Source organism: Heteronotia binoei, chromosome 18 (assembly GCF_032191835.1).
Source record: "Heteronotia binoei isolate CCM8104 ecotype False Entrance Well chromosome 18, APGP_CSIRO_Hbin_v1, whole genome shotgun sequence".
Taxonomy (NCBI): domain Eukaryota; kingdom Metazoa; phylum Chordata; class Lepidosauria; order Squamata; family Gekkonidae; genus Heteronotia; species Heteronotia binoei.
In genome coordinates this window covers 11,303,837-11,331,834 of record NC_083240.1, presented here as the reverse complement: position 1 = coordinate 11,331,834, position 27,998 = coordinate 11,303,837, and the positions used below count along the sequence as shown (strand labels likewise).

Sequence of the window (27,998 nt, the reverse complement as noted above, 5' to 3'; positions counted from 1 at the left end):
CCCTCCCTCTCCCAAACACTAGAACTTGAGGGCGTCCAATGAAGTTGATGGGCAGTACGTTCAGGATGGACAAAAGGAAACACCACTTTATACAGAGAGTGATTAAAATGTGGAATTTGCTGCCAGGACAGCTGCAGGAATAAACAGCTTTAAAAGGGGATTAGATGGATTCATGGAGGGTAAGCCTACTGATGGCTCCAAGCCATGGTACCTCCACATTCAGAGGCACTAAGCCTCTGAATCCCTGAACCGGGAGGCAAAATCAGGGGAAGATCGCAGCCTCTCTGTTCTGTTCTGGGAACTGGTTGACCACTGTGTTAGACAGGAAGCTGGGCTAGATGGACCACTGGTTTGATCCAGCAGTACTCTTCTGATGTTCTTATGAAGGCCTCGGTCTCTCTGCCCTGTGGTTGGCCCTCCAGAGGAACTGGTTGGCCACTGTGTGAGACAGGATGCTGGACTAGATGGACCACTGGTCTGATCCAGCAGGGCTGTTCTGATATTCTTATGAAGGCCTCGGTCTCTCTGCCCTGTTGTTGGCCCTCCAGAAGAACTGGTTGGCCACTGTGTGAGACAGGAGGCTGGACTAGATGGACCACTGGTCTGATCCAGCAGGGCTGTTCTGATGTTCTTATGAAGGCCTCTGTCTCTCTGCCCTGTTGTTGGCCCTCCAGAGGAACTGCTTGGCCACTGTGTAAGACAGGATGCTGGGCTAAATGGACCTTCACTGGTCTGATCCAGCAGTGCTCTTCTGATGTTCTTATGAAGGCCTCGGCCTCTATGCACTGTTGTTGGCCCTCCGGAGGAACTGGTTGGCTGCTCTGTGAGACAAAATGCTGGACTAGATGGACTACTGATCTGATCTAGCAGGGCTCTTCTTATGTTCTTATGGTCTTAGATAAACACCTTACACAGCTCTAGGACCTGGTGTCTTACCGGCCTAAAGCACATCAAAATAGACCTTTGTACATCAGGGGACTGCCTTTGCGTCATTCCGTGCCCGATAATGTGCTTCAGAGATAGGACAGATTTATTTGCACACACCAAGGCTAATTAGGGGCTTTTCTTTATCCAGATTGTAATGTGATCATGGAAAGGGGACAGTGCTACTATATTTATTTTAAGATGACGACATTGGATTTGTATCCTGCCCTCCACTCTGAATCTCAGAACGGCTCACAATCTCCTTTACCTTCCTCCCCCACAACAGACACCCTGTGAGGAGGTGGGTGAGGCTGAGAGGGCTCTCACAGAAGCTGCCCTTTCAAGGACAGCTCTGCGAGAGCTAAGGCTGACCCAAGGTCGTTCCAGCAGCTGCAAGTGGAGGAGTGGGGAATCAAACCCGGTTGCATATCACATCAAAAAAAGTGAGCTAAACTTGACTTCTTCTTCCAGGATGGAACATATTCAAGCTGAAATTCTGCAAGGCCTCATTCTGCGACAAAGAAAGCATTTGCCAGAAATTATGCAAATGGGCCTGATTTCTGCTAGTCACAGGGAAGGGGGTGAATCTCCTATCCCTAGGGTTAGCAACCTCCAGGTAGTCCCCGGAGAGCTCCTACTATTACAATTGATTTCTAGACAACCAAGATCAGCCCCCTTGGAAAAAAATGGCTGCTTTGGACAGAGGACACTATGGTGTTTATACCCAGCTGAGGCCACTCCCCTCTCCAAACCCCGCCTTCCCCAGGCTCCACCCCCAAAATCTCCAGGTATTTCCCAACCCAGATCTGACAGCCCTACCCCAGACTATCAAAAACGTTATTCCCTCTGCCAGTCACCTCTCTGGTTTTGGAGTTTTCCATCAGGCATCATCTGTTCCCTATCGAGCACATCTCTGTAATCATGAGGACAAGAAACCTGGCACGTTTTTTAAAAGGGCCCCATACAGCCTCCATCAGTGCGGGGAGGTGCCTTTTGAAAGGACCCACTGCCGATGGGCAGAGGGGAACCAAGGCTGAGAGCTACCATGAAACTCTGGGGCTGAGGCGAGATCTGAACCCGAGACTTCCTGATCTGAAGCTGCTCTTGTCGCCACTTCATTACGCCAGCTGTCACCTGCAGTTTACCGCTGAAGCCTGTCTCCCTATATTCTCAGAACAGTAAAAAAGAAAGAGCCCCAGAGTCCTTTGTTTTAAAAAAAACAACATGGCCATGATCAACGTTCCCTCTAAGGCGTGGAGTCTTAGGAGCAACAAATCTACTTAGTGAGCTATTGGCATTAACATTGTAAGCAAACCATTTGGCTACTGCATAAATTAGTTTGCTCCGGGGCCATCCTTCCTGAGCTAAGATAAAAATGTGTGAGCTGGAGCCTAAAAAACTGTGAGCTAGCTCATGATAACTCAGCTTAGAGGGAACCCTGGCCATGATCTAGCCCGGAGTTGGCCAAATTGTGGCTCTTTCATACATACTATTGGGCTCTCCAAGCTCTCCGCTGCCCCATTGGCTGGTAGGAGAAGGCATTTCTCTCTTTAAATCACTTCTCAAAGTCAAGCCAGCTGGTAGCTTGGAGAATGCATTTAAAGTTGCTTTCTTTCCTCCTCTCCCTCCCTCCTCCAGTTTAGCGTAGTCGTTAAGTGTGCGGACTCTTATCTGGGTTTGATTCCCCACTCCTCCACTTGCAGCTGCTGGAATGGCCTTGGGTCAGCCATATCTCTATCAGGAGTTGTCCATGAAAGGGCAGCTTCTGGGAGAGCTCTCTCAGCCCCACCCACTTCACAGGGTGTCTGTTGTAAGGGGAGAAGATATAGGGGATTGTAAACCGCTCTGAGTCTCTGATTCAGAGAGAAGGGCAGGGTATAAATCTGCAGTCGTCGTCTCCGTCTCCCTTCTCCATGTATTTTCCTTCCTTCCTTCCTTCCTTCCTTCCTTCCTTCCTTCCTTCCTTCCTTCCTTCCTTCCTTCCTTCCTTCCTTCCTTCCTTCCTTCCGTCCTTCCTTCCTCATTCATTTCTTGAGGCTCTCAAACATCTGATGTCTATTCTATGGGGCTCTTACATTAAGCAAGTTTGGCCACCCCGATCTAGCCAAAGTTGAACACTCTTCTATCCCAGTGACTGCAGCAAGTTAACCATTAAATGAAATTACCTGCACTGCAACGTTGTGGGAAGACGAGATCTGACAAAGAAAGCTGGTGACCTTTAATTAGAGATTTAAATTTAGTAGTAAAGTAACGCCTAAAAGAGTGCGGTCTTCTAGTCAGAAACGAATGTACATCTGCTGAGTGCCAAGCCGAATATTGTTCTGTACAATCGTCGTTTTACATAAAGATATTCCGATGGACTGTGCATGAGTGCCAAAAATTGAAAAGGGGTGGGGGGAGCAGCTGCCATAGGTCATGGAGAACTCCCAGCTTAAGGCCATCCACTGAAAAAAGTCGGGCGTAACAGTGCTCGGTTTCGGCTGCACTGCTCCCACCCCTCACTGAGGCCTCTGAACTTTCAGCGCAACTATCCCCGTCTTCTCTCTTAAAAATAGTCTTTTCCATGCCTCCTGACCTACCCGCATCCTCACCCCATCTCACACGCCACCAAACAATCTGCCGGCAATCTGCAGAGATTTCCTCTGATCCTGTTTCGGAACTTCCCGACTGAGGCTTAGCGGGTTCGTGTCCCCGCTAAGACCCGCACATCCGTTTGGAGGATCACTTCTGACCACCCTGAGGGATGGAGACGCACCACTGGGCTAGCTGGACAGGAAAGACTTGCTTTGATGCAAGGCACCTGCGTCTTACCGCTATCATTTTTTTTAGGAGAGAGGCGTTGCTTCCAGTGGCACAAGGATCGATTTCTTTGACCAGTAGAGGACAAAACCAGTTTGGAAAGCACCTAAAACTTTACTGTCTCGTGCTTTTAAACACAGTGAGAGGACACAACACAGGCCCATGAGCCCTCGTCCAAGTTGCTTTTCATATTAAAAATCGTAGCAACCGCCCTCTCACCTTGATTTGCGCCCAATGCAAGATCAAGAGCTCTCGCTCCTGCACTGAACATGAAATTGCCATCTTCTGGGGCAGGCAAACAACAGGGAAAAACACGGTGAGATTAATAACCTGGAGAAAACCGTGTTAAAAAAAATAAATATTCTATTAACAAAACTGCCAATACAAAATGCTGATATATGAATCTATTTGAAGAATAAGCAAAGCTTAATCTCGCAACAAAGTTTGCAATGATTCAATAAGTAATATTAACACATCGTAACAGCAAATTGACAGAATACACAATAATTTACAAAATTATGAATACAGTCAAGTTAGAAGAAGAATTGCAGATTTATACCCCGCCCTTCTCTCTGAATTAGAGACTCAGAGCAGCTTACAATCTCCTTTGTCTTCTCCCCCCACAGCAGACACCCTGTGAAGTGGGTGGGGCTGAGAGGGCTCTCACAGCAGCTGCCCTTTCAAGGACAACCTCTGCCAGAGCTATGGCTGACCCAAGGCCATTCCAGCAGCTGCAAGTGGAGGAGTGGGGAACCAAACCCGGTTCTCCCAGATAAGAGTCCACACACTGAACCACTACACCAAACTAGATCTCTTACCGACTTGAAGATCACTAGGTGTAAGGTCTACAGTGAAAGAGACAAGCTCTACATCAACGTTCAGAAAGGCGCTGGTAAATTTCTCCAACAGCAACAGCGGCGCTGATCAATGTTCCCTCTAAACTGCAGAGTCTTGTGAGCAAAAATTCTACTTTGTGAGCTACTGGCATGAAAGCTGTGAGCTGCTGCATAAATTATTGGGCTCTGGGGTCATCCTTCCTGAGCTAAGACAAAAAAAGTGTGAGCTGGAGGCTAAAAACCTGTGAGCAAGCTCACGCTAACTCAGCTTAGAGGGAACACTGGTGCTGATAATTTTCTTTAAACAGCAACAGTGACACGTTCTGTCAGCCCCACCTACCTCACAGGGTGTCTGTTGTGGGGGGGGGGGAAGGAGACTGTGAGCTGCTCTGAGACTCTGATTCAGAGAGAAGTGTGGACGACACAACACAGGTCCACGAAAACATAAGAGAAGCCATGTTGGATCAGGCCAATGGCCCATCCAGTTCAACATTCTGTGTCACATAAGAACATAAGAGAAGCCATGTTGGATCAGGCCAATGGCCCATCTAGTCCAACACTCTGTGTCACATAAGAACATAAGAGAAGCCATGTTGGATCAGGCCAATGGCCCATCCAGTCCAACACTCTGTGTCACATAAGAATATAAGAGAAGCCATGTTGGATCAGGCCAATGGCCCAACCAGTCCAACACTCTGTGTCACATAAGAACAAAAGAGAAGCCATGTTGGATCAGGCCAATGACCCATCCAGTCCAACACTCTGTGTCACACAGTGGCCAGTATATGTGTGTGTGTGTGTGTGTATACACACACACACATATATATATATACACTATGGCTAACAGCCACTGATGGACCTCTGCTCCATATTTTTATCCAATCCCCTCTTAAAGCTGGCTATGCTTGTAGTCGCCACCACCTCCTGTGGCAGTGAATTCCATGTGTTAATCACCCTTTGGGTGAAGAAAGACTTCCTTTTATCTGTTCTAACCCGACTGCTCAGCAATTTAATTGAATGCCCACGAGTTCTTGTATTTTGAGAAAGGGAGAAAAGGACTTCTTTCTCTACTTTCTCCATCCCAAGCCCAAGCTGCTTTTCATATTGAAAATCATAGCAACCGCCCTCTCACCTGGATATGCACTCCAAGGCAAGATCAAGAGATCTCGCTCCTGCGCTGAACATTAAATTGCCATCTTCGGGGGCAGGGAAGCATCTTGTACTGGGCCATCCAATTTTGACAGCGTGGGACGAATTCGTTCTGTAACAGAGGGGGTCCCCACCTTTTTGAGTCTGTGTGGGCAACCTTTGGGATTTTGACAGTGCGGTGAGCCCAGCCACAATACCCACTGCCATAAAACGGCTGCTGCAACTTATCTTTAGTCACAGGGCGACGATCCTTGTGCTGCGGTGGCAGTTGCTGCTGGTAAAGGCCAATCAAAAAACTTCCGGGGGAAAAGCCCTGGCTAGCACCCCCTTCCTTTTCTAAAAACACTTGGCAGGCTATGTTCCCTCTAAGCTAAGTGAGTGTGAGCTAGCGCTCAGTTTTTTAGCCTCCTGCTCACACATTTTTGTCTTTGCTCAGGCCCCTGAGCAAACTAATTGATGCAGGAGCTCACAAAGCAGAATTTTTGCTCACAAGACTCCATTGCTTAAAACAGGGGTGTCGAACATACTGCCCAGAGGCCAAATCAGGTCCCTGGAGGGCTCCTATCAGCCCCCTGAGCAACTGGCTGTCATCTGCTTCTTTTTCCCTCTCTCTTGCTTCCTTCTGCATAACAGCTTGCTTTGCAAGGCTTGTTCAATCACACAGGAGCAAAGCCTCTATTTTCTCTATTAGCTGAGACTCCTCCCTTGGGGAGGAAGGGCGAGGGAGGGAGAGCTTGCTTTGCCAGGCTCTCTCAATCACACATCAGAGCTACTGAGCCAAGCCTCTCTTCCTTCTATTGGTGGAGGCTCCTCCCCCTCCTGGTTCCCGGGGAAGGAAGGAAAGAGCCTGTTGGGGACTCCTGGCATAAGATTTCTCTTAAAGAAACAATAATGACGAAAACTGCATGCAAGCGACTAGGCTGACGATGAAGGTTTGTGATGCACACACACAAAGGGTATCCCCACGTTTGTTGGGTTTAGAATCACGGTGTCACAGAACTGGAAGGGGCCAACCTAAGTGAACAGGGAAGAGCCCAGCGCCGAATCCCTGCCCCATGGTGGGGCGTGAGAAATGTGGCGTACAGAAGACGTGGTTGTGGCAATTGCAGGAGGTACCACACTCAGCCTTTCAGTTTAGGAAGGGGAGCATCTGCAACACAAGGGAGTGTGTTGTGGAAATCTTTTGCGGCTTGGAAATGAATGTTCAGGCTGGAGCGGAACCTTGCGTATGTTCTCTCTCGTTTCACGCGAATGGCACTTTTGTATTTACCGCTTTGAGACTGAGACTGTGAATTTACACGATGGTTGTATTAATTGCCAGTAACTCTAAGACTTGAGAAGGAAAGCAACTCCGTTGTAGTATAAGCAAAATAAGAACAGCGTTGAACATTTTCAGAATGGTTTAATTACATTATTAAGGACAGTAGCTTTGCTTTTTTGCCTTCTCTGCGCTTCTCACTAGGTTGTGCTGCTTAAAGGCTGCAGAGAGGGAGGAGCTCACCACCCCTCTCAGGGAGCTGATTCCACCGTTGAACAACTCTTCCCATCAAAAAGTTCTTCCTAGTATCCAGCTGGGACCTTCCCGCTCCTTCATTTAAACCCATCCTTGCGAGTCCTTTCCTCTGCTGCCAACAGGAACAACTCCCTGCCCTCCTCTACAGCCAGTTTGGTGTAGTGGTTAAGTGTGCGGACTCTTATCTGGGAGAACCGGGTTTGATTCCCCATTCCTCCATTTGCAGCTGCTGGAATGGCCTTGGGTCAGCCATAGCTCTTGCAGGAGTTGTCCTTTAAAGGGCAGCTGCTGTGAGAGCCTTCTCAGCCCCACCCACCTCACAGGGTGTCTATTGTGGGGGAAGAAGATGTAGGAGATTATAAGCCAGTCTAAGTCTCTGTTTCAGAGAGAAGGGCGGGGTATAAATCTGCAGTCTTCTTCTTCTCCTTCCTCCTCCTCCCTTCTCCTCCTTCTCTGACAGCCCTTCAGATACCTCAAGAGAGCCAACCTGTCCCCCCTCAACCTCCTCTTCTCCAGACTGAACATCCCCAAGTCCCTCAGCATTTCCTCAGAGGGCTTGGTCTCCAAGTTTAGGATTGCCAGTTCTGGGTTGGGAAATACCTGGAGATTCTGGAGGCGGGGCCTGGGGAACATGGGGAAGGAAAGAACCACCGCAGGGGACAATGCTGTAGAGTCTATTCTCCAGGGGAACTGGACTTGGTTGTCTGGAGATCAACTGTAATAGCGGGAGAGCTTCAGGTGCCACCTGGAGGTTGGCAACCCTAATTGGGTTCCTTTCCTCTGAAATTGCTCTTTGGCTCTAAACAGGCCTCTCTTTACTGAGGATGAGGGTTGCCAGTCCCCAGGTGGGGGCAGGGGATCCCCTGGTTTGGAGGCCCTCCCCCTGCTTCAGGGTCATCAGAAAGCGGGGTGGGGGGGCATGTCTGCTGGGAACTCCGTTATTCCCTATGGAGACCGATTTCCATAGGGCAGTGGTGGCCAACGGTAGCTCTCCAGATGTTTTTTTTTGCCTACAACTCCCATCAGCCCCAGCCAGCATGGCCAATGGCTGGATCTGATGGGAGTTGTAGGCAAAAAACTTTTGGAGAGCTACCGTTGGCCACCCCTGCCATAGGGAATAATGGAAAATTGATCTGTGGGTATCTGGGCCTCTGGGGGGGGGCGTGTTTTGAGGTAGAGGCACCAACTTTGCAGCACAACATCCAGTGCCTCTCCTCAAAACACCCTCCAAGTTTCAAAAAGATTGGACCAGGGGGTCCAGTTCTATGAGCCCCCAAAGAAGGTGCCCCTATCCTTTATTATTTCCAGTGAAGGGAAGACATTTAAAAGGTGTGCGGTCCCTTTAAATGTGATGGCCAGAACTCCCTTTGGAGCTCAATTATGCTTGTCACACCCTTGTTGCTGGCTCCGCCCCCAATGTCTCCTGGCTCCACCCCCAAAGTCCCCAGATATTTCTTGAATTGGACTTGGCAACCCTACTGAGGACAGTCCCTGTTTTCAGTCCCAGGCAAACCACTGTCCACGTTTCTCAGGAAATGCCATCTGCCCACCTTATCTATTTTGACAGATTTCATCTGCTTAACTTATCCAGTGCGCAACATTTGGGATTGCGCTTAAATTCCGCACGCCCCCTGCCAGTGTTTTCCTCTGCGGCTCCACACGGCCTTTGCAAGCAGATCACGGGCGCAGGGAAGAATCCAGAGGTCAGAGCTGGAGCTCTGGGCCCGCTGATTCCCAGCACCCACGTGTCCCGGAGGGTCCACGTCATTCTGTGTCGAGCAATTTCCGCCCTCGGCCAGCGAAAGCCCCGCTCCGAAATTTAATCGAGCCAGAATTTCAGGGTCAGCACAGACCTGAGAATGGATACCTTAATTAAAACTGTTATTAAAGGCTATACCGCGGTGATTAAACGCATCCCCCAGGGCAGTTCTGCCGCACTCTTAATAGCCTTGGTTGGTCTCCAGTATTTAGAAGCAAAACAACTCCAATTAGATTAAAATCCAGGAGAGCCCTGGCTCCGGGCGCACGGCCTGGCCTCATCATCAGGCTGCAGGAGTTCAAGTCAAGGTTATTTGCTTGCTCCGGGGGCCCAGAACTGAGAAGCCCACTCATATTTCCGTTCCAGGAATGCCTGCACCAAAGCTTAGCTTGAATTTGGTCTTTTTTAGCTGAACAGGGGCCTGGAGCAGGTCTTGAACCTGGGACCAGCAAGCAAGGGACGCAAACCTGAGCACCACCAAAATGCTGTGGCCAATATAAGGACTAGGGTTGCCAGCTCCTGGTTGGGAAATTCCTGGAGACCCGGGGAGGGGGGCGTGATAGCTGTTGGTGGGGGGCAGGGCTATTTTTGTAGAAAAAGTCCAGCAGGCACTCATTTGCATATTAAGCCACCCCTCTGACATCTCCATTGTTTCACACAGGGCTTTTTTGTAGAAAAAGCCCAGCAGGAGTTCATTTACATATTAGGCCACACCCCCTGGCATCACCATTGTTTCACACAGGGCTTTTCTGTATAAAAAGCCCAAGAGCTCATTTTGCATATTAGGCCACACCCCCTGACATCACCATTGCTTCGCACAGGGTTTTTTTTGTTGAAAAAGCCCAGCAGGAGCTCGTTTGTATATTAGGCCACACACTCCGACAACACCATGGAACATATTTTCATATTAGGCCACACCCCCTGGTACCAAACCAGCCGGAACTGTATTCCTGCTCAAAATGGGTATAATACCATGGAGTCCACCCTTTAAAGCAACTGCTTTCTCCAGGCGAGCTGATCTTTGTCAAACGGAGGTCAGCTGCATTTCTAGAAGGTCTCCAGGTCCCAACTGGAGGTTGGGAGCCCGAAGGAGGACCTCTACAGGCTATCCAGGCGGACTGGCAAAGATGCCTTTCCTTGCAACAGGCCAAATCCAGGTTGGGAAGGTCCTGGAGATTTGGGGATGGAGCCTGGGGAGGACAGGGAACTCAGTGGGGTGCAGTGCCCTACAGCCCACCCTCCAAAGCATGTTTTCTCCAGGGAGACTGATCTCGGTAGTCTGGAGAGGAGCTGGAATTCCAAGGGATACTCATAAGAACATAAGAGAAGCCATGTTGGATCAGGCCAGTGGCTCATCCAGTCCAACACTATGTGTCACACAGTGGCCAAAAAACCCAAGCGCCATCAAGAGGTCCACCAGTGGGGCTAGAAGCCTTCCCACTGTGCACCCCCCAAGCACAAGAATACAGAGCATCACTGCCCCAGACAGAGAGTTCCAACAATAAGCTGTGGCTAATAGCCACTGATGGACCTCTGCTCCAGATGCTTATCCAATCCGCTCTTGAAGCTGTCTATGCTTGTAGCCACCGCCGCCTCCTGTGGCAGTGAATTCCACGTGTTAATCACCCTTTGGGTGAAGAAGTACTTCCTTTTATCCGTTCTAACCCGACTGCTCAGCAATTTCATTGAATGCCCACGAGTTCATTTACTGTGAGAAAGGGAGAAAAGTACTTCTTTCTCTACCTTCTCTATCCCATACATAATCTTGTAAACCTCTATCATGTCACCCTGCAGGTCCCACCTGGAGGTTGGCATTCCTATTTTGGGGACAGATTTGCTCACTGGACTCACTAGTGCTCCTTCAAGATTTGCCCAAGACCGCTACAGCTTTTTTTTTTTTAAAGAGTATTTTGCCACCATGAGGACCTTTGCTTTAAAAACATGACCCCCCCCCCGCCTTCCAGAGTCTCAGAACAGCCAAATTCTGTGATCGAATTTCACGTACAGCCACACTGCCATATATTTATCTAGCCCTTCTTTCTGCTGCCGTATTATCAGCTGCAATGCTGAAATCTGCATACATTTAAAGGGATGTTTTAAAAACACAAAGTACCACTATATTTCCTGTCTCCCATGGTTTTTTTTTTTAAGTTCCAAATTAGTGTTTTTTTTTCTTCTTCCAGAGCAAGCGGGAAAGTTAATTTAGTTAATTTTCTCTCCCCTTTTTTGATGAACTGCTCTGGCCTGTTCTGTGTGCAGACTCTCCCCTCCACAAACCCAACTACCCCCCTCCCCACATAAACCCCTGAGGTCACCCAGAGATGGCCAAGATTTATTGCGTTAGCCAGATGTGAACGTCCTAATCAACGCAGGGCCATCTGGTGTGACTGCAACCCCTCGCTTTTGGAGAGTCTGTCTCTGTGGCAACATCAGGCCTCTATGCCACAAGCTGGCGAGCGGCCCAGTGCTGTTTGCCTTAACGCTCGCTTCAGTTCCCTTTAATCCAGTACAGGGAAGGAAGAGAGGATATTCCGGGAGCCAATCTCTTTAGGAGATTAAGCGGTGGGGCAGAAGCATCCAATTGACCAGGGCAACTCCCCATGCTCTGTACGCAAAAAGTGCTAAGAATCCTTTGCCCAAGACATTGGAGAGCTGGAGAATGTCTTATCCAGTACTGGAGGTCCTTCAAGCACCAGGATTTGAACCGATGACCTGCTGCTGCCAAACAGAGGCTTGACATCTGGACCACGGTCTCTCCCTCACTTAGGGTGGCCCCCTTAGAGTTTTCAGGGTAAGAAACAAACAGAGGTGGTTTGGCCCTGACTGCCTCTGGTCTCCCATCCAAATTCTAACCATGGTCAACCCTGCTTTGCTTCCGAGATCTGACGAGATCGGGCTAACCTGGGTTATCCAGGTCAGGGTGGAGTGAACAGAGTAGCCAAAACCCAGGGCCGGCTGTGAGGCGCTTAGCACCCTAGGCAAACTCGTGGCCCGCTTCCCTGCCGTGCTGCCCTCCCAACACTAGCACCGCACCCCCCTGCCTCCTCCTGCCCCGATGCCTCCTTCTCCCTCCCCCATGAGGTCTAGTTCAATGCCCGAGAACCCGTGGTCAAATGCCGTGCTCCCTGGCTATCTGGGTGCCCCCTCGGCTATCTAAAGGCACGCCCCTCCCCGCTGATCAGTTGACTCCTCCCCACTTCCTGGAGCGGGGAGGAGTCAGCGGTGGCGTGCCCTTACAGACTTCACAGGCCTTCCCGCTGCTGCTGGCCTGCCCTGTACTAATAGTGAGAGTGCCGCCTGGTTTTACTCGCCAATCAGTTGATCAGGAGGCACGCTTTTAATAGCCGGGAGCACGGCCCTTGACTGCAGGTTCCCCGGTGTTGAACTAGACCTCGTGGGGGAGGGGGAGGCAGCAGCGGCTGGGGAGCAGGCAAACTACGCATTTGCCTAGGAGGGAAGGGGGAAGGCCGAATTCGGCATTCCCACCCTGCCAGCAACCTAGGCAACCACCTAGTTTGCCTAGTGGGCGAGCCAGCCCTGCCAACACCAAACAATCTTTATGCCCCTAATCAGCCACAAAGCTCCCTGGGCCACTGTAGATCAGCCATCCACTTTATCGGTCGATTTATTTCGATCTCTCTCCCAGTTTTGCCTCTTGAAAAACAAACGCTAAAGGAGGGCTAGCAGAGAAAGCATCGGACAAAATATCCAACAACAAACACGACCAGGGCTTTTTTTCTGGAGCAGGAATGCAGTTCCAGCTGGCTTGGTATCAGAGGGTGTGGCCTAATATGCAAAAAAACTCCCTGCTGGGCTTTTTCTACAAAAAAGCCTTGTGTGAAACGATGGTGACATCAGAGGGTGTGGCTTAATATGCAAATGAGCCCCTGCTGAGCTTTTTCTACCACAAAAGCCTTGAGCATGACGACCTCCTCAGTCAATCAAAACCAATTATCTTCAGCACTGGAAACACTGACGTGGCACCATAAATCTCAGGATGACATGCCCGTAGGTTTCTCTCGCGGCTTCCCAGAACAAGGTCGTTTTCAAGTGATGTCAGATCTGTACAGATCGCAAAAAAATCCACATGGGAAAAGGCCACCCCCAGGGGGTAGGGTACACCTTTCTGAAAACCTGATTGTCTAGAGGTCACGGGGAAAAAAGAAAAACAGCTGCACACTAATGTTTAAACTGAAACTTTTCTCCCTTTCTCACAATACAAGAATTTGTGGGCATTCAATGAAATTGCTGAGCAGTCGGGTTAGAACGGATAAAAGGAAGTCTTTCTTCACCCAAAGGGTGATTAACACATGGAATTCATTGCCACAGAAGATGGTGGCAGGCTGGCAGTTACATGCATAGACAGCTTCAAGAGGGGACTGGATAAGCATATGGAGCAGAGGTCCATCAGTGGCTATTAGACACAGTGTATTGTTTGAACTCTCTCTCTGGAGCAGTGATGCTCTGTATTCTTGGTGCTTTTGAGGGGGCACAGTGGGAGGGCTTCTAGCCCCACTGGTGGACCTCCTGATGGCCACTGTGTGACACAGTGTTGGACTGGATTGGCCACTGGCCTGATCCAACATGGCTTCTCTTATGTTCTTAAAAGCAGAGAATGAGAGCATTCTCCCAGAAGCTGCCCTTTCAAGGACAAACTCTGCGAGAGCTATGCTTGACCCAAGGCCATTCCAGCAGCTGCAAGTGGGGAATCAAACCCAGTTCCCCCCCAGATAAGAGTCCATGCACTTAACCACAACACCAAACTGGTTCTCAATGTTAGATTTGAATTCTACACACGGTGGAAACAAGCCTCACAAGCAAGCTGACTGGGATCGTGGAAGCGTTTTAAACTCAGAATCGAGTGATCTGCGATCTGAAGCCCCAACACAGGTTCACTGAGTTCTAGGCCAAGGTTTCACAGCCGGCTAGGTCCGCTAGATCTCAGTGGTGTCCTTCACAGAGCAAAAGCATGGCTTAAAATGGCACCACTATACAGAAGCAAAAAGCTCACAGTACAATACTGCAAATTAATGAGAGATATATATAAGCAAACAAAGCTTATCCACCCAGAGCTGCCAAGCCCCTGGGCCGGCTGGAAGTGCTCCTGCCCTGGAGGTTCCCAACCTACCGCCCACATTGGGCCGGCAGAGGGAACCTCCCCCGATGTCGCTGACACGATGACATTTATTTATTTACTTTGGATTTACATGCCGCCCTCTCCACAAGTGGTCTCTGGGCAGCTAACAGTAATAAAATTAAAATTACAATCAAAAAAGATAAAATATATATAGACAATCAAAAAACTAACCACATGGTGCTATAAACATTTTTTTTTACCGCAGGCAATCTATAAATATCTCAGCTCTTGCCATCACTAGCGGGTGACGTCATTGTGCTGGCGATGTTGCATGTGGCCGCTCTAGGTGTTCCTGGGGAAACTCTATGGCTTTCCTGGATGCTCTAGCAATTTGAGAGGGTAAAACTCCATGGTACCTATTGTACCATAGAGTTTTCCCTCCCAAATTGCTAGAGCGTCCAGGGAAAACCATAGAGTTTCCCTGGAAACGCCTAGAGCGGCCAGCACGTGACATCGCCAGCAGGATGACGTCACTTTTGGGTGACATCATTGCGTCGTGCGCTCACGCGGAAGTCCCTCGTCAGAGGACGCGGGGGATTTGGCAACCCTAGATCTACCTGTCTAGGTATCGTCTACTCTGAGTGGCGAAGTCTTAGCAGTGAAGGGTCTTTCTAAGCAGCTTGGGCACTGTGGAAAGGCAGGATTATAAATATCTTTAATAAATGCACACACTAAGGCTGCCAATCTCCCGGTGGGACCCAGGAACTCTCCTGGAATTACAACTGATCTCCAGACCACAGAGATCAGTTCCCTGGCAGACAGTGCCTCCTTTTGAGGATGGATTCTATGACATTGCTGAGGTCCCTCCCCTCTCCAAACACCGCCTGCCTCAAGCTTCACTCCCAAAATCTCCAGATGTTTCCCAACCCAGAGGCGACTACCCCACCATGGCTGTTTGTGACTGGAAACACCGGAGGGAACAGGCTGGGGACCTCGTCTTAGAAATACCGTATATGAAGTCGCCTTTTACCAAATCAGACCACTGGGCCCACAGAACCCAGTTTTGCCCACAGCAGTTCCTCGGGCACGGATCCTTCCTAGCCCTGCTGCTCCTTTTAGCTGGAGCAGGGACTGACCTGGGACCTCCTCCACCGAAAGCAAGTGCTTTTCCACTGAGCCAAACAATAAATAACCTCTATAACATTGCTCTGTCAATACCTCATTCCGGTTTGAGTTTTCCTGCTGTGAGAAATTCAGCAAGTGGCCATGAGGGGAAGGGCCTTCTTGGTAGTGACACCGCGATTCTCAGAATTCTCTCCCTGTTTTCAGAAGAGTGGCTTAAAGCAATTGGGCTTTGCAGAGCTTTCAGTTAAAGCCCATTCCGATCACTATGGGGCCGCGCCGAGCTGATGGATGGAACTGTTGATTCCATTACCTGCCGGCTGCTTTTCTTCCCTTTTGCCAGTTTTATTGTGATTGCATTTTAAAATGCTATTTCAGCTCTCTCGCACGCCGAGGGGGTCTTGTGAACAAACTGCCCTTCGACAAGCACAATACCTAGTTAGCAAGAATCTATTAAAGTGCAGAACAAAAAAACATTAGATTTATTGCATTATTTTCCAGGGAAATGGCTTCATTGCGGGGGGAGAAGAAAAGCGTTCAAGGGCAGATCATCCAGATATAAACCCTACTCTGCCTTAAATCCCTGTGTTTCCTCTGGCATTGCTTTTAGGGCGCAATCCATACCTCACCTACATTTTTCAGACAGGACCGGGGCTGCAGCTCAAATGCAATTATTGACCGTTCGTGGGAGAAAGCTCATTGTGCATTCTGCACAGAACCGGGACGAGAGAAGGAGGCGGGAGCTCCCTCGCCTTCTTCGTAGAACGAAATACCGGATTTGTTTGGGAGATTTCTCTGGGGCTCAGCCCAGGTAATCACCAGGTACCTTCTCTTCCTCTGGAAGCCATCCAGCACCAGAGGGCATTTAGCCCCTCCAAGAACCTAGCTTTTCTGTCTGGATTTGGAAAACAGGCCAAGCTGGAAAAGGAGATTCTTTGTAGGAGTAGCTTGGTCTCAGGGGTCATTTTGTGGGAAAAGAGATGCCGGAGCTCATTAGCACAACTCATCTGCATAACTCATTTGCATATGCCAAATGCCCCGGCATCACAGGAAGGTATATGAAATTAAATCAGTTCAGCAGCTACCTTAAAATGCTTGTTGAACTATAATGGCTGTAGTAAAACCTTTTTATGGCAGCTATTGTACTTTTATAATTACTTTCTCCTATGTGGCCACAGTGGCATGAGGAAGATTTCCATCTTAGAATCATAGAGTTGGAAGGGACCTCCAGGGTCATCTAGTCCAACCCCCTGCACAATGCAGGAAATTTACAAATACCTACCCCAAATTCACAGGATCCTCATTGGTGTCAGATGACCATCTAGCCTCTGTTTGAAAACCTCCAAGGAAGGAGAGCCCACCACCTCCCGAGGAAGCCTGTTCCACTGAGGAACTGCCCTAATGGCCAGGAAGTTCTTCCTAATGTTGAGCCGGAAACTCCTTTGATTTAATTTCAACCTGTTGGTTCTGGTCCTACCTTCTGGGGCCACAGAAGACAATTCCACACCCTCCTTCTGTGACAGCCTTTCAAGTTCTTGAAGATGGTGATCATCTCACCTCTCAGCCACCTCCTCTCCAGGCTAAACATGCCCACCTCCTTCAACCTTTCTTCATAGAACTTGATCTTCAGACCCCTAACCATCTTTGTCATCCTCCTCTGGACCTGTTCCAGCTTGTCTATATCCTTCTTAAAATGTGGTGCCCAAAACTGAACACAAGACTCCAAGTCAGGTCTGGTTTATGCGTTTTGGTTACTTTCCCATTTTTCGTGGGGAAAAATATTAGCAAGTTTGTGAAATTTTAGAGCCCATCAAAGTTCCCGCAGGGGGAGTTTGAACAATGGAGCCCAGAAGCAAGTATTGGGGGGCAGGGTTAAGAAAGAAAGAGCACAATAGAATTTAGAGGTTCTGGAGTTCTGCTCCTGTGAGCTCCTGCCCCAAATGAGGTCTGCTTGGTCTCCTTAAAATGCAAAGCCACTCATCGGCTGAAGTTTCATGGAAGAACAGGACGTTGTGGCAAGGAGGGACTCTGGTCCTGAATAAACCCTGCCGGCGCCAGTTTGGTGTAGCGGTTAAGTGTGCGGACTCTTATCTGGGAGAACCCAGTTTGATTCCCCACTCCTCCACTTGCGCTTGCTGGAATGGCCTTGGGTCAGCCATAGCTCTGGCATGGGTTGTCCTTGAAAGGGCAGCTGCTGTGAGAGTCCTCTCAACCCCACCGACCTCACAGGGTGTCTGTTGCGGGGGAGGAAGGTAAAGGAGATTGTGAGCCTCTCTGAGACTGAGATTCGGAGTGGAGGGCGGGATATAAATCCAATATCATCATCTTCTTTCTTTTTAAAAGTCAGCCTCTAGCTTTCACGGTGACAAAGCCAGGCTTGGAAGTCCATGGGAAATTCCCGGTGGGAGTGGCAAAAGCCAGAGAGATGGCTGAATCTTGCTCCAGAGTAGTGGGATGGAGGTTCAAACCCTCGTATAACCTTGACTTTCCCCCGAGGACTAGTTCCGAAAGGGGATTAACACAGATGCATGGAGGAGAGGTCTATCAGTCTGAAAGCAGACTAGGCTATCGGTGGAAGCAGGAAAAGGGTGGCAACAGACGGAATTGTTTCCTGTGTGACAGACACATTCTAGGATGCGTTCTGGGTTTATGAAATGTGTACCTTCAGGGGCACAAATTTATGTGTGCTCAAACGAGCCACGGTCAGACCGCCCCAGGGCTCAAATCGCAGTTGGCGAGCTGATACCGGCAGAATTCAAGAGATAAGATAAGTTCATGATAGATAGGTCTTATCGGTGGCTATTAAGCAGAACAGAACATCCGTTATCAGAGAGGTTCTACCCCTTATTGCTAAAGACTGGAGTTTTTAGTGGAGCAAATAACTGGAAACAGAAATGCTGAACTACATCGGGAGTAGCCCAACCGCAGCTCGGGAACCAGATGTGGCTCTTTCACACATATTCTGAGGCTCTCAAAGCTCCCACCAGCCCATCAGCTGGCTTGAAGAATGCATTTGAACAATGGAGCCCAGAAGCAAGTATTGGGGGGCGGGGTTAAGAAAGAAAGAGCACAATAGAATTTAGAGGTTCTGGAGCTCTGCTCCTGTGAGCTCCTGCCCCGAATGAGGTCTGCTTGGTCTTCTTAAAATGCAAAGCCACTCATCGGCTGAAGTTTCATGGAAGAACAGGACGTTGTGGCAAGGAGGGACTCTTTAAATCACTTCTCCAAGCCAAGCCAGCTGGCAGCTTGGATGCTGCATTTGAAGTTGCTTTCTTTCCACCTCTCCCTCTCTCCATCTATTTTCCTTCCTTCCTTCTTTCCTCCCTTCCTTCCTTCCATTCATGTCTTGTGGCTCTCAAACATCCGACATTTATTCCCTGTGGCTCTTACGTTAAGCAAGTTTGGCCACTCCTGAACTAGATGGCCCGCCGGCCTGATCCAGCAAGGGAATTCTCTTGCTTGGTTTGAAGGGCTTCCTTTCCTCTGCCCTGAACATCATTATGCGGTCGCCAAGTCCCTCCAGCCACCAGCAGTGCGTTCGAGGGGGATGGAGTTGCCGGATCCAGGTTTAGGGGCAAAGCCTGGGGAGGACAGAGACCTCAGTGGGATACAATGCCCTAGAGCAGGGGTGTCAAACTCATTTGTTATGAGGGACGGATCTGACATAAACGGGACCTTGTCGGGCCGAGCCGTGTGTGTCATAAAATGTAACGCCAGGAAGCAGAGATACAAACTTTATAAAGGGCACAAACACAAGGATTTTTTTAAAAACTTAAAATAAAACATGCTTAAAGCATTAGCCCACGTTGGTCTTAAAGGTGCTTTCTTTGTATCTCTCTTGTGCAACACAGGGAACTGGGCAAAGGAGGCTCTGGCTCTTTCCTTCCATCCCCAGGAGACCAGGCGGGGGAGGAGCCTCAGTCAACAGAAGGAAGAGAGGCTTGGCTCAGTAGCGCTGCTGTGCGATTGAGAGAGCTCGGTGACGCAAGCTATTCCTTTTTCCTTCGTCCCCAAAGGAGGAGCCTCAGCCAATGGAGAAAATAAAGGCTTTGCTCTGTAGCTCCTGTGCGATTGAGCAAGCCTGGCAAAGCAAGCCAAGATGCAGAAGGAATCGAGAGAGAGGGAGAAGGAAGCAGATGACAGCCAGTTGCTCGAGGGCCTGATTTGGAGCCCTCCGGGGGCCTGATTTGGCTCCCGGCTCGCATGTTTGACACCCTTGCCCTGGAGTCTGCCCTCCAAAGCATCCAGTTTCCCTAGGGGAATAGATCTCTGTAGTCTGGAAATAAACTGTAATTCTGGGGGATCCCCAAGTCCCCCCTGGAGGCAGGCAATCCCTCTTTATGGCCAATCTGTTCTCAAGCCACAAAACACCATCTCTGGCAGAGCCGGATTAACAATTAGGCAAAGCAGGCACTGGCCTATGGGCCCCTACACCTTTAGGGGCCCCAGGCTGGCTCCCCCATCCATTTCCCCCCTGCTTGCAGCCCTCCCAGCCTGCATGAGCAGTCAGCAACTGAGCCGCTCTTTGCCTGACTTGCCTGGTGCAGCCGCTGCCGCCAAATTTGCCTCTCTCTGCCTCTCCCCCACAGCTTCGTCAAAGGGGCTTTTAAGAAGGTGCCTGCAGGCTGCAACGGGGACCATGCGTAGTGGGGCAGGTACTCAGACTCTGAGATAATTTGTGAGGGGGCCCCCCAAGATTTCGACTGCCTTGGGGCCTCCACAGGATTTAATTTGGCACTGATCTCTGGCAAGGCTAGCCTGAACCGTACCGAGCCGTCTTCCTTTGGGCCTCTCACCTTGGACATGACAAATGCCCCCAGCTAATTGGTCTTTACTGCTCTCCACCTGGCCTCCTCTGGTCCTTCGGTTTTTCAACATGAAAGGATTCATTATTGGAAAGAGAAGGGAGAGGGAGGGGGTGAAGAAAAGAGAAGGAGCATCCCCCCTTCTCCAGATTTATGCCCACCACAGTCCGATGCTCGCCAAGTCACAGGAAATTCTCAGCTGGACGCTTCAGAGGTTTCTCCTCATTACCTTGAAGCGCAAGTTGCAGGGGGGGAAGCGATATAGAGCGGCGAAAGCCCCAGAGAGATACGTTTACTGTTTAAAAATAAACCCAAACGATGCTTATCCCCTGCAAAAGGGGTCGACCTAAAAATACAAAATGCAAAGCCTGCGAATGCACCAAAAATGCAGGGTGCAAACGTACCTCTACCGAGGAACTAGGATTTCCCGGGGCTTCCTGGATTTGCTCCGGTGTGATGGGTGGACTGTCCCACCTTGCGCAAAAGGGTTGTTGGTACGGCGTTCGGATGCCTGCATGTTGACATTTCTACGAAAGATGGCTCATACCCGGGTCTCAGCCATGTTTTAACAATTTTGCAACAGAAGAGACGAATTGCAGATTTATACCCCGCCCTTCTCTCTTACAATGTCCTATATCTTCTCCCCCCACAACAAACACCCTGTGAGGTGAGTGGGGCTGAGAGGGCTCTCACAGCAGCTGCCCTTTCAAGGACAACTCCTGTGATAATGATGGCTAACCCAAGGCCATTCCAGCAGCTGCAAGAGGAGGAGTGGGGAATCAAACACCAGTTCTCCCAGACAAGAGTCCATGCACTTAACCACTACTCTTCCAATGGTTGTAAGCAAAAGAAGATGATAATGATATTGGCTTTATATCCCACCCTATACTCTGAATCTCAGAGTCACAGAGCAGCTGACAATCTCCTTTACCATTCTTACCCCCCCCCACAACAGACACCCTGTGAGGTAGGTGGAGCCGAGAGAGCTCTCCCAAGAGCTGCCCTTTCAAGGACAACTCCTGAGAGAGCTATGGCTGACCCAAGGCCATTCCAGCAGCTGCAAGTGGAGGAAGAAGAAGAAGATGATATTGGATTTATATCCCGCCCTCCACTCCGAAGAGTCTCAGAGCGGCTCACAATCTCCTTTACCTTCCTCCCCCACAACAGACACCCTGTGAGGTGGGCGGGGCTGGAGAGGGCTCTCCCAGCAGCTGCCCTTTCAAGGACAACCTCTGCCAGAGCTATGGCTGACCCAAGGCCATGCCAGCAGGTGCAAGCGGAGGAGTGTCACACAACCTGGGCCAGTCTGCATCCTGGTTTTGCCACTGGATTTCTAGGAAGGAGCCATCCTTCCTCCTCCATACAGAGAAGACCCCAGGACAAGGGTTGCCAGCTCCAAGTTCGAAAATTCCTGGAGGTTTTTTTTTTGCGGGGGAGGGGGGTGGCACAGCTTGGGGAGGGTTGGGTTCGGGGAGGGGAAGGGAAGGAGTTCAGCCTTCACCCTCCAAAGCAGCCATTTTCTCAAGGGAAACTGATCATTGTTGTTTGGCAAACAGCTGTAATTCTGGGAGATCTCCAGCTCCCTCCCTTCCCGGAGACTGGCAAAACTACCCAGGATGCAAAGAGGGCAGCTTCGTTTCAACTGAAGCAATAATAATCCTTTTTCCTCCCCCAGTCAGGCAGACGAAGCCCTGGGGGGGCATTGTGCTCAGAGCCCCAGGAGGATTAATGGGGAGTGTGGAATCGATAACGGGATGAACCGTCTTGCGGAAAAACTCTTCCGCCGCCAGGAAGCCTCATGGCGCAAAACGGTGAACGGCAAAGCCCCTGAATCACACGCAGTTTCCCCCGCCCCCCGCCCCACCTCAACAGCACCGACTGCAAACTAAAATCACTACAGCCCGAAACAAATCGGGGGAGACAGGAGCAACCAAACAGACTGTCTGACATTTGCAGCCGATGTTGGTTCACAGCCCGGAAGGAATTATCTAGAAACTGGGACTGTATGAATGTTAGGGTTGCTAACCCCCGGGTGGGGGCAGGGGATCCCCCAGTTTGGAGGCTCTCCCTCCGCTTCAGGGTCATCAGAAACAGGGAGGGAGAGGAAAATGTCTGCTGGGCGCTCCATTATTCCCTATGGAGACCGATTCCCATAAGGTATAATGGAGAATTGATCCATGGGTATCTGGGGCTCTATGGGGGGGAGGGGCTGTTTTTTGAGGTAGATGCACCAAATTCTCAGCACAGCATCCAGTGCCTCTCCCCAAAATACTCTCCAAGTTTCAAAAGGACTGGACCAGGGAGTCCAATTCTATGAGCCCCCAAAGAAGGTGCCCCTACCCTTCATTATTTCCCATGGAGGGAAGGCAATTAAAAGGTGTGCAGTCCCTTTTAAAGTGATGGTCAGAACTCCCTTTGGAGTTCAATCATGCTTGCCACAACCTTGTTCCTGACTCCACCCCCAAAGTCCCCTGGCTCCACCCCCAAAGTCTCCTGGTTCCATCCCCAAGGTCCCCAGATATTTCTTGAATTGGACTTGGCAACCCTAATGTGGCTCTCTGGTGTGGGTGAAGACCACTTCCCGGACTGGCTGGATCAACCACCCACCCAACAAGGGGCTGTGTATACCAGCCTCTCCGGAGGTACCCACTGTAGAGCCAGATTAGTGGTGAAGGAGAACAAACTGCCATTTTACTTTGTTCTCAATGGGGGGGGGCAGGGGGGAGAACAGCATTTCTTCATATTTGGACCAAACAACACAAAGGCCCGGGAGGTGGGCAGGGGAGTGGATGGAGGCAAGATGGAGCAAAGAACAGAGTCAAGATTTACCAGCAAGGCATGACGAACGCCTTCTCGGGAGGAGACGGCGTTGGTGACTAGGTTGCCTGTTGCGTTAATTTCTTTTTGGATTTGCCCCCACGCTGTCCATCAATTGCAGAGGAGCTGCGGATGGAACAGCAGGACGCCCCTGATGGAGAAGAAAACGTCAAGATTCTCCTCCCCCCACCTTGCATGGGGAGGGAAGTGCAACGTAAATTTCAGTGGACAAAAAACTGGGGGAGGGAAAGAAGGAAACATGCTCAGAGCAACTGAAAAGTCCTTTTAGTAGGTTTTTTTTTTTAAGTCTTAAAACAACAGCTGTTGGCTACTCAAACTTCGGGGCTATTCCTTCACAACCTAGCCTATAATATTTATGAATACTCAATAGATTGCTATGAACAAAGATTTCTATCTGTCTGGTTCCCCTGAACATGAAATTTTACCTAATAATCCATTTTACTGGAGTCTGATCTATTTTTGACCTGTTAATTAACACCCCCCCCCCTTTTTAAGAGCCCCATGGTGCAGATTGTTAAAGCTGCAGTCCTAAACTCTGCTCATGACCTGAGTTCGATCCCTGGTGGAAGCTGGGTTTTCAGGTAGCCGGCTTGAGGTTGACTCAGCCTTCCATCCTTCCAAGGTCGGTAAAATGAGTACGCAGCATGCTGGGGGGAAAGTGTAAATGACTGGGGAAGGCAATGGCAAAGCACCCTGTAAAAAGTCTGCCATGAAAACACTATGAAAGCAACTTCACCCCAGAGTTGGAAACGACTGGTGCTTACACAGGGGACCTTTCCTTTCCCTTTTTTAAGGAGGGGGGAGAGGGAAGGGCCGAATTGCGTATATGTAAGTATATCTTAAATCTCATGAGCCTGTGTACTGGTTTTATACTGCTCTAAATTGCAGTATTTTTTTATTTCTTGTAATGTCTTATTTTTTTCTCAATAAACTTATTATTTATTTGTTTTAAAAAAAACAAAAAAAAAGTTCAGCAGTTTTGGTATTTCTTTTAGGCTTAGTGTTAACAATGTTTCTTTTATTTTTTGCCATCTTGGGTTTGCTTTGCCTATCACCTTGGGTTGTTGAAGGAAGGGAAAGCAGCTGATAAATAAAGACCTTATATTTAAGGTTTTAATTGCATGCTGTTTTAAGGCAGCATGTTGGTTTTTTAAAAAATGTTTCTTTAGGAGTGCTAAAAACACAGGTGAAGACCTCCAACCTCACTGTCTACCACACTTAAGAACATAAGAGAAGCCATGTTGGATCAGGCCAATGGCCCAGCCAGTCCAACACTCTGTGTCACACAGTGGCCAAATATATACATATACACTGTGGCTAATAGCCACTGATGGACCTCTGCTCCATATTTTTATCCAATCCCCTCTTAAAGCTGTCTATGCTTGTAGCTGCCACCATCTTCTGTGGCAGTGAATTCCACATGTTAATCACCCTTTGGGTGAAAAAGTACTTCGTTTATCCGTTTTAACCTGACTGCTCAGCAATTTCACTGAATGCCCACGAGTTCATGTATTGTGAGAAACACTTGCTCCCACATTTGGAGGAGGAGGAGCAGAAGGAAGAGAAAGAAGAGAGTTGTTTTTGTACCTTGCTTTTCTCTAGCTTGTAAGAGCCCTGTGGTGCAGAGTGTTAAAGCTGCAGTACTGCAGTCCTAAGCTCTGCTCACAACCTGAGTTCGGTCCCTGGTGGAAGCTGGGTTTTCAGGTAGCCGGCTTGAGGTTGACTCAGCCTTCCATCCTTCCGAGGTCGGTAAAATGCGTCCCCAGCTTGCTGGGGGGGGGAAGTGTAAAAGACTGGGGAAGGCAATGGCAAACCACCCTGTAAAAAGTCTGTCGTGAAAATGTTGTGAAAGCAATGTTACCCCAGAGTTGGAAACGACTGGTGCTTGCACAGGGGTGGTCAAACTGCAGGCCGGGAGCCACGCGTGGCTCTTTCACACGTTTTGTGTGGCTCTTGAAGCCCCCACCATCAGCCAGTTTGGAGAAGGCATTTCTCTCTTCAAATCGCTTCTCCAAGACAAACCGACTGTGTCGAAAATACAAGATACAATTTACAAATTTTACAAAAATTTATGTAATATATTGCATTCCGAAAACATGAGTCACATAGAGAGCATAAAGTCCCAAACACGAATACGATTCTCAAGGATGATTCCGGAAAATTCCAAAAAGTCTATAGGGAGTATTACTACTCAGAAGTAAATTCTAAATGGAGTCCTTCCACTGATGTCGACTTCGGAAGGAGAAAATCTTGCCTTCACGCAATCACCGGCTTAATTGAAATATACAATATGGGTGTTTAAGAGAAGCCGGTCTGAGGACCTTTGTCAGTTGGCTTGTGAAGAAGCTGCAAATGCAGCGGAACACGATTTAAGCCGATGATTGCGTGAAGGCAAGATTTTCTCTTTCGGAAGCCGACATCAGTGGAAGGACTCAGTTTGGAATTTACTTCTGAGAAGTAATACTCCCTATAGACTTTTTGGAATTTTCTGGAGTCATCCTTGAGAACTGTATTCGTGTTTGGGACTTTATGCTCTCTATGTGATTCATATTTTTGGAATGATTTTTGGATGCTATTGCACAATATATTACATAAATTTTTGTAAAATTTGTAAACTGTTTCTTGTATTTTTGACATAGTTGTTTTTCAGAATTCTGGATATACTGTGCTACCATTGTTTATTTTGTTTAGCAGCTTGGAGAAGGCATTTAAAGTTAAAATTGCTTTCTTTCTACCTCTCCTTCCCTCCTCTCCCATCTATTTTCCTTCCTTCCCTTCCTTCAAACATCTGATGTTCATGACTTGCTGCTCTCAAACATCTAATGTTTATTCTATGTGGCTCCTACATTAAGCAACTTTGGCCACCCCTGATGTAGACAGCATTCATCCCTCCCAGTCTTCCTTCAAAGAGCTCAGGATGGAAGACATGTTTCTCCCTCTCCCATTTTATCCACAGAACAACCCTGCGAGGTAGACAGGCAGCCTTGACAGAAATTGCTAGTTATAAAATATATATGTAATAGGGAAAACCCTTTTGGCCTCTACTTCTGAGTAGACTCTGCTCCTAAATAAGCTAAGATGAATAATATAAATGTGCACAAAAGGCTCTTTAATATTCCAAAGCTTCTACCTTAAACAGACTGCAATATGAAACACGAGAGTGCACGCAGGAACTTAGACATAACATATGAACATATGAAGCTGCTTTATACTGAATCAGACCCTCGGTCCATCAAAGTCAGTATTGTCTACTCAGACTGGCAGCGGCTCTCCAGGGTCTCAAGCTGAGGTTTTTCACGCCTATTTGCCTGGACCCTTTTTAGCTGGAGATGCCAGGGATTGAACCTGGGACCTTCTGCTTACCAAGCAGATGCTCCACCACTGAGCCACCGTCCCACCTCTAGTCCCAAATAGTCTGCACTAAAATGAATTCAAACAGTCTGCAGAAAAATAAATCAAAGTGCACACAGACACTTTTAAAGGGCACGCAGGCACTTTTAGAAGGTTGAGAGCCTGCTATTGACTCGGAAACCAAAATCATGAGAAAACAGTCTGTAATGAATTCTTTCATCCAGATCGCACACAGATACTTTACGAAATGAATTATCCCACTTCACAATCTTGCACGTTCAGTCCACTGTTTTTTCAGTGAGGTGTAGGATAAAGGATAAAATCTTAGCCAGGCCACTGCTTGTCCTGCACAGATCCCCATGGGGCATCGCTGAATGAGGGAGAATCACGTTATGAGTTCCTGCCGGCAAAGATACGCATGAAACAGAGAAAATGCATGACCTCTGCCATAGCACCCAATGCCATTACCAACTTTTTACACAAGCACGATTCTTCAGCTGTGGACAAATCCTGTACACACAGCCTTTTAGGACTCACTAAGCCTTGACAAACACAGCGGGACTTAGACATGTGTGGAATCAGAGCGTAAGACAGACAGAACGATCCTGCCAGGAGGCAACAGAAAAGTGAGGGACTTACGGTCGCGAGTGGGCAGTCTCGTAGCGCTCGAAAGCATGGGCGAGGTCGTGCTTGTTGTTCATGTAGCACAGCATGCACAGGTCATAATCAAAGCAGATCTTGCACTTCCAGCGCATCCCGCGGATCCCGTGCTTCTTGCAGCAGTCGCAGATAATGTTGGGGTGCCGGACGCCTGACAATGAGAGAAGACAGATTCAGGCGGGTGGCCGTGCTGGTCTGAAGCGGCAGAGCAACGTTTGAGCGCAATGGCGCTCAAACTGGAGAGCCAGTTTGGCGTAGTGATTAAGTGTGCGGACTCTTATCTGGGAGAACCGGGTTTGATTCCCCACTCCTCCACTTGCACCTGCTGGCATGGCCTTGGGTCAGCCATAGCTCTGGCAGAGGTTGTCCTTGAAAGGGCAGCTGCTGTGAGAGCCCTCTCCAGCCCCACCCACGTCACAGGGTGTCTGTTGTGGGGGAGGAAGGGAAAGGAGATTGTGAGCCGCTCTGAGACTCTTTGGAGTGGAGGGTGGGATATAAATCCAATATCTTCTTCATCTTCAATATCTTCTTAAAGGCCAACCAAGATTGAACGTATGAACATATGAAGCTGCCTTACTGAATCAGACCCTGGGTCCATCGAGTCAGTATGGTCTACTCAGACTGGCAGCAGCTCTCCAGGGTCTCAAGCTGAGGTTTTCACATCTATTTGCCTGGACCCTTTTTAGTTGGAGATGCCGGGGATTGAACCTGGGATCTTCAGCTTACCAAGCACTGCCACTGATAAGATTTATTCTGGGTACAAGCTTTTGGGCGTGCCTGAAGAAGTGTGTGTGCACACGAAAGCTTATACCTCGGATAAAACTTTGTTGGGTCTTAAAGGTGCCGCTGCACTGTACTCAAAGAGAGAAGACGTGAGAACCGGGTGGTTGGGGCTTTGAGAGCCACGTAATGTGTGTGAAAGACCCGCATGTGACTCCCGAGCCACAGTCTTCCCCCATTCCCCCCACCCCTGTATTATGTATATGGATTGTCTGCTCTGCCACACAGAGGCAGGCAATGGCAAACCACCTCTGTTTTGTCTCTTGCCTTGAAAACCCCAGGGTGTCGCCATAAATTGGCTCCGACTAGATGGCCGTTTCCACCACCTTGAACTTATTGCAACTCAGTTTTCACCGGGAGAATCTGAGTTCCTTCCCTCTAGGTC

General features: G+C 49.0%; 1 protein-coding gene across 1 annotated transcript in view; it reads right to left on the bottom strand.

Moving 5' to 3' along the window:
* The window catches only part of MIB2 (MIB E3 ubiquitin protein ligase 2), a 104,368-nt gene that overhangs the window by 40,117 nt on the left and 36,253 nt on the right, over positions 1 to 27,998 (bottom strand). Inside the window, exon 3 of the mRNA XM_060259455.1 lies at positions 26,813 to 26,984. Within this exon, the coding sequence (XP_060115438.1) occupies positions 26,813 to 26,984 (172 nt within the window). The remainder of the gene's footprint in view (positions 1 to 26,812; positions 26,985 to 27,998) is intronic.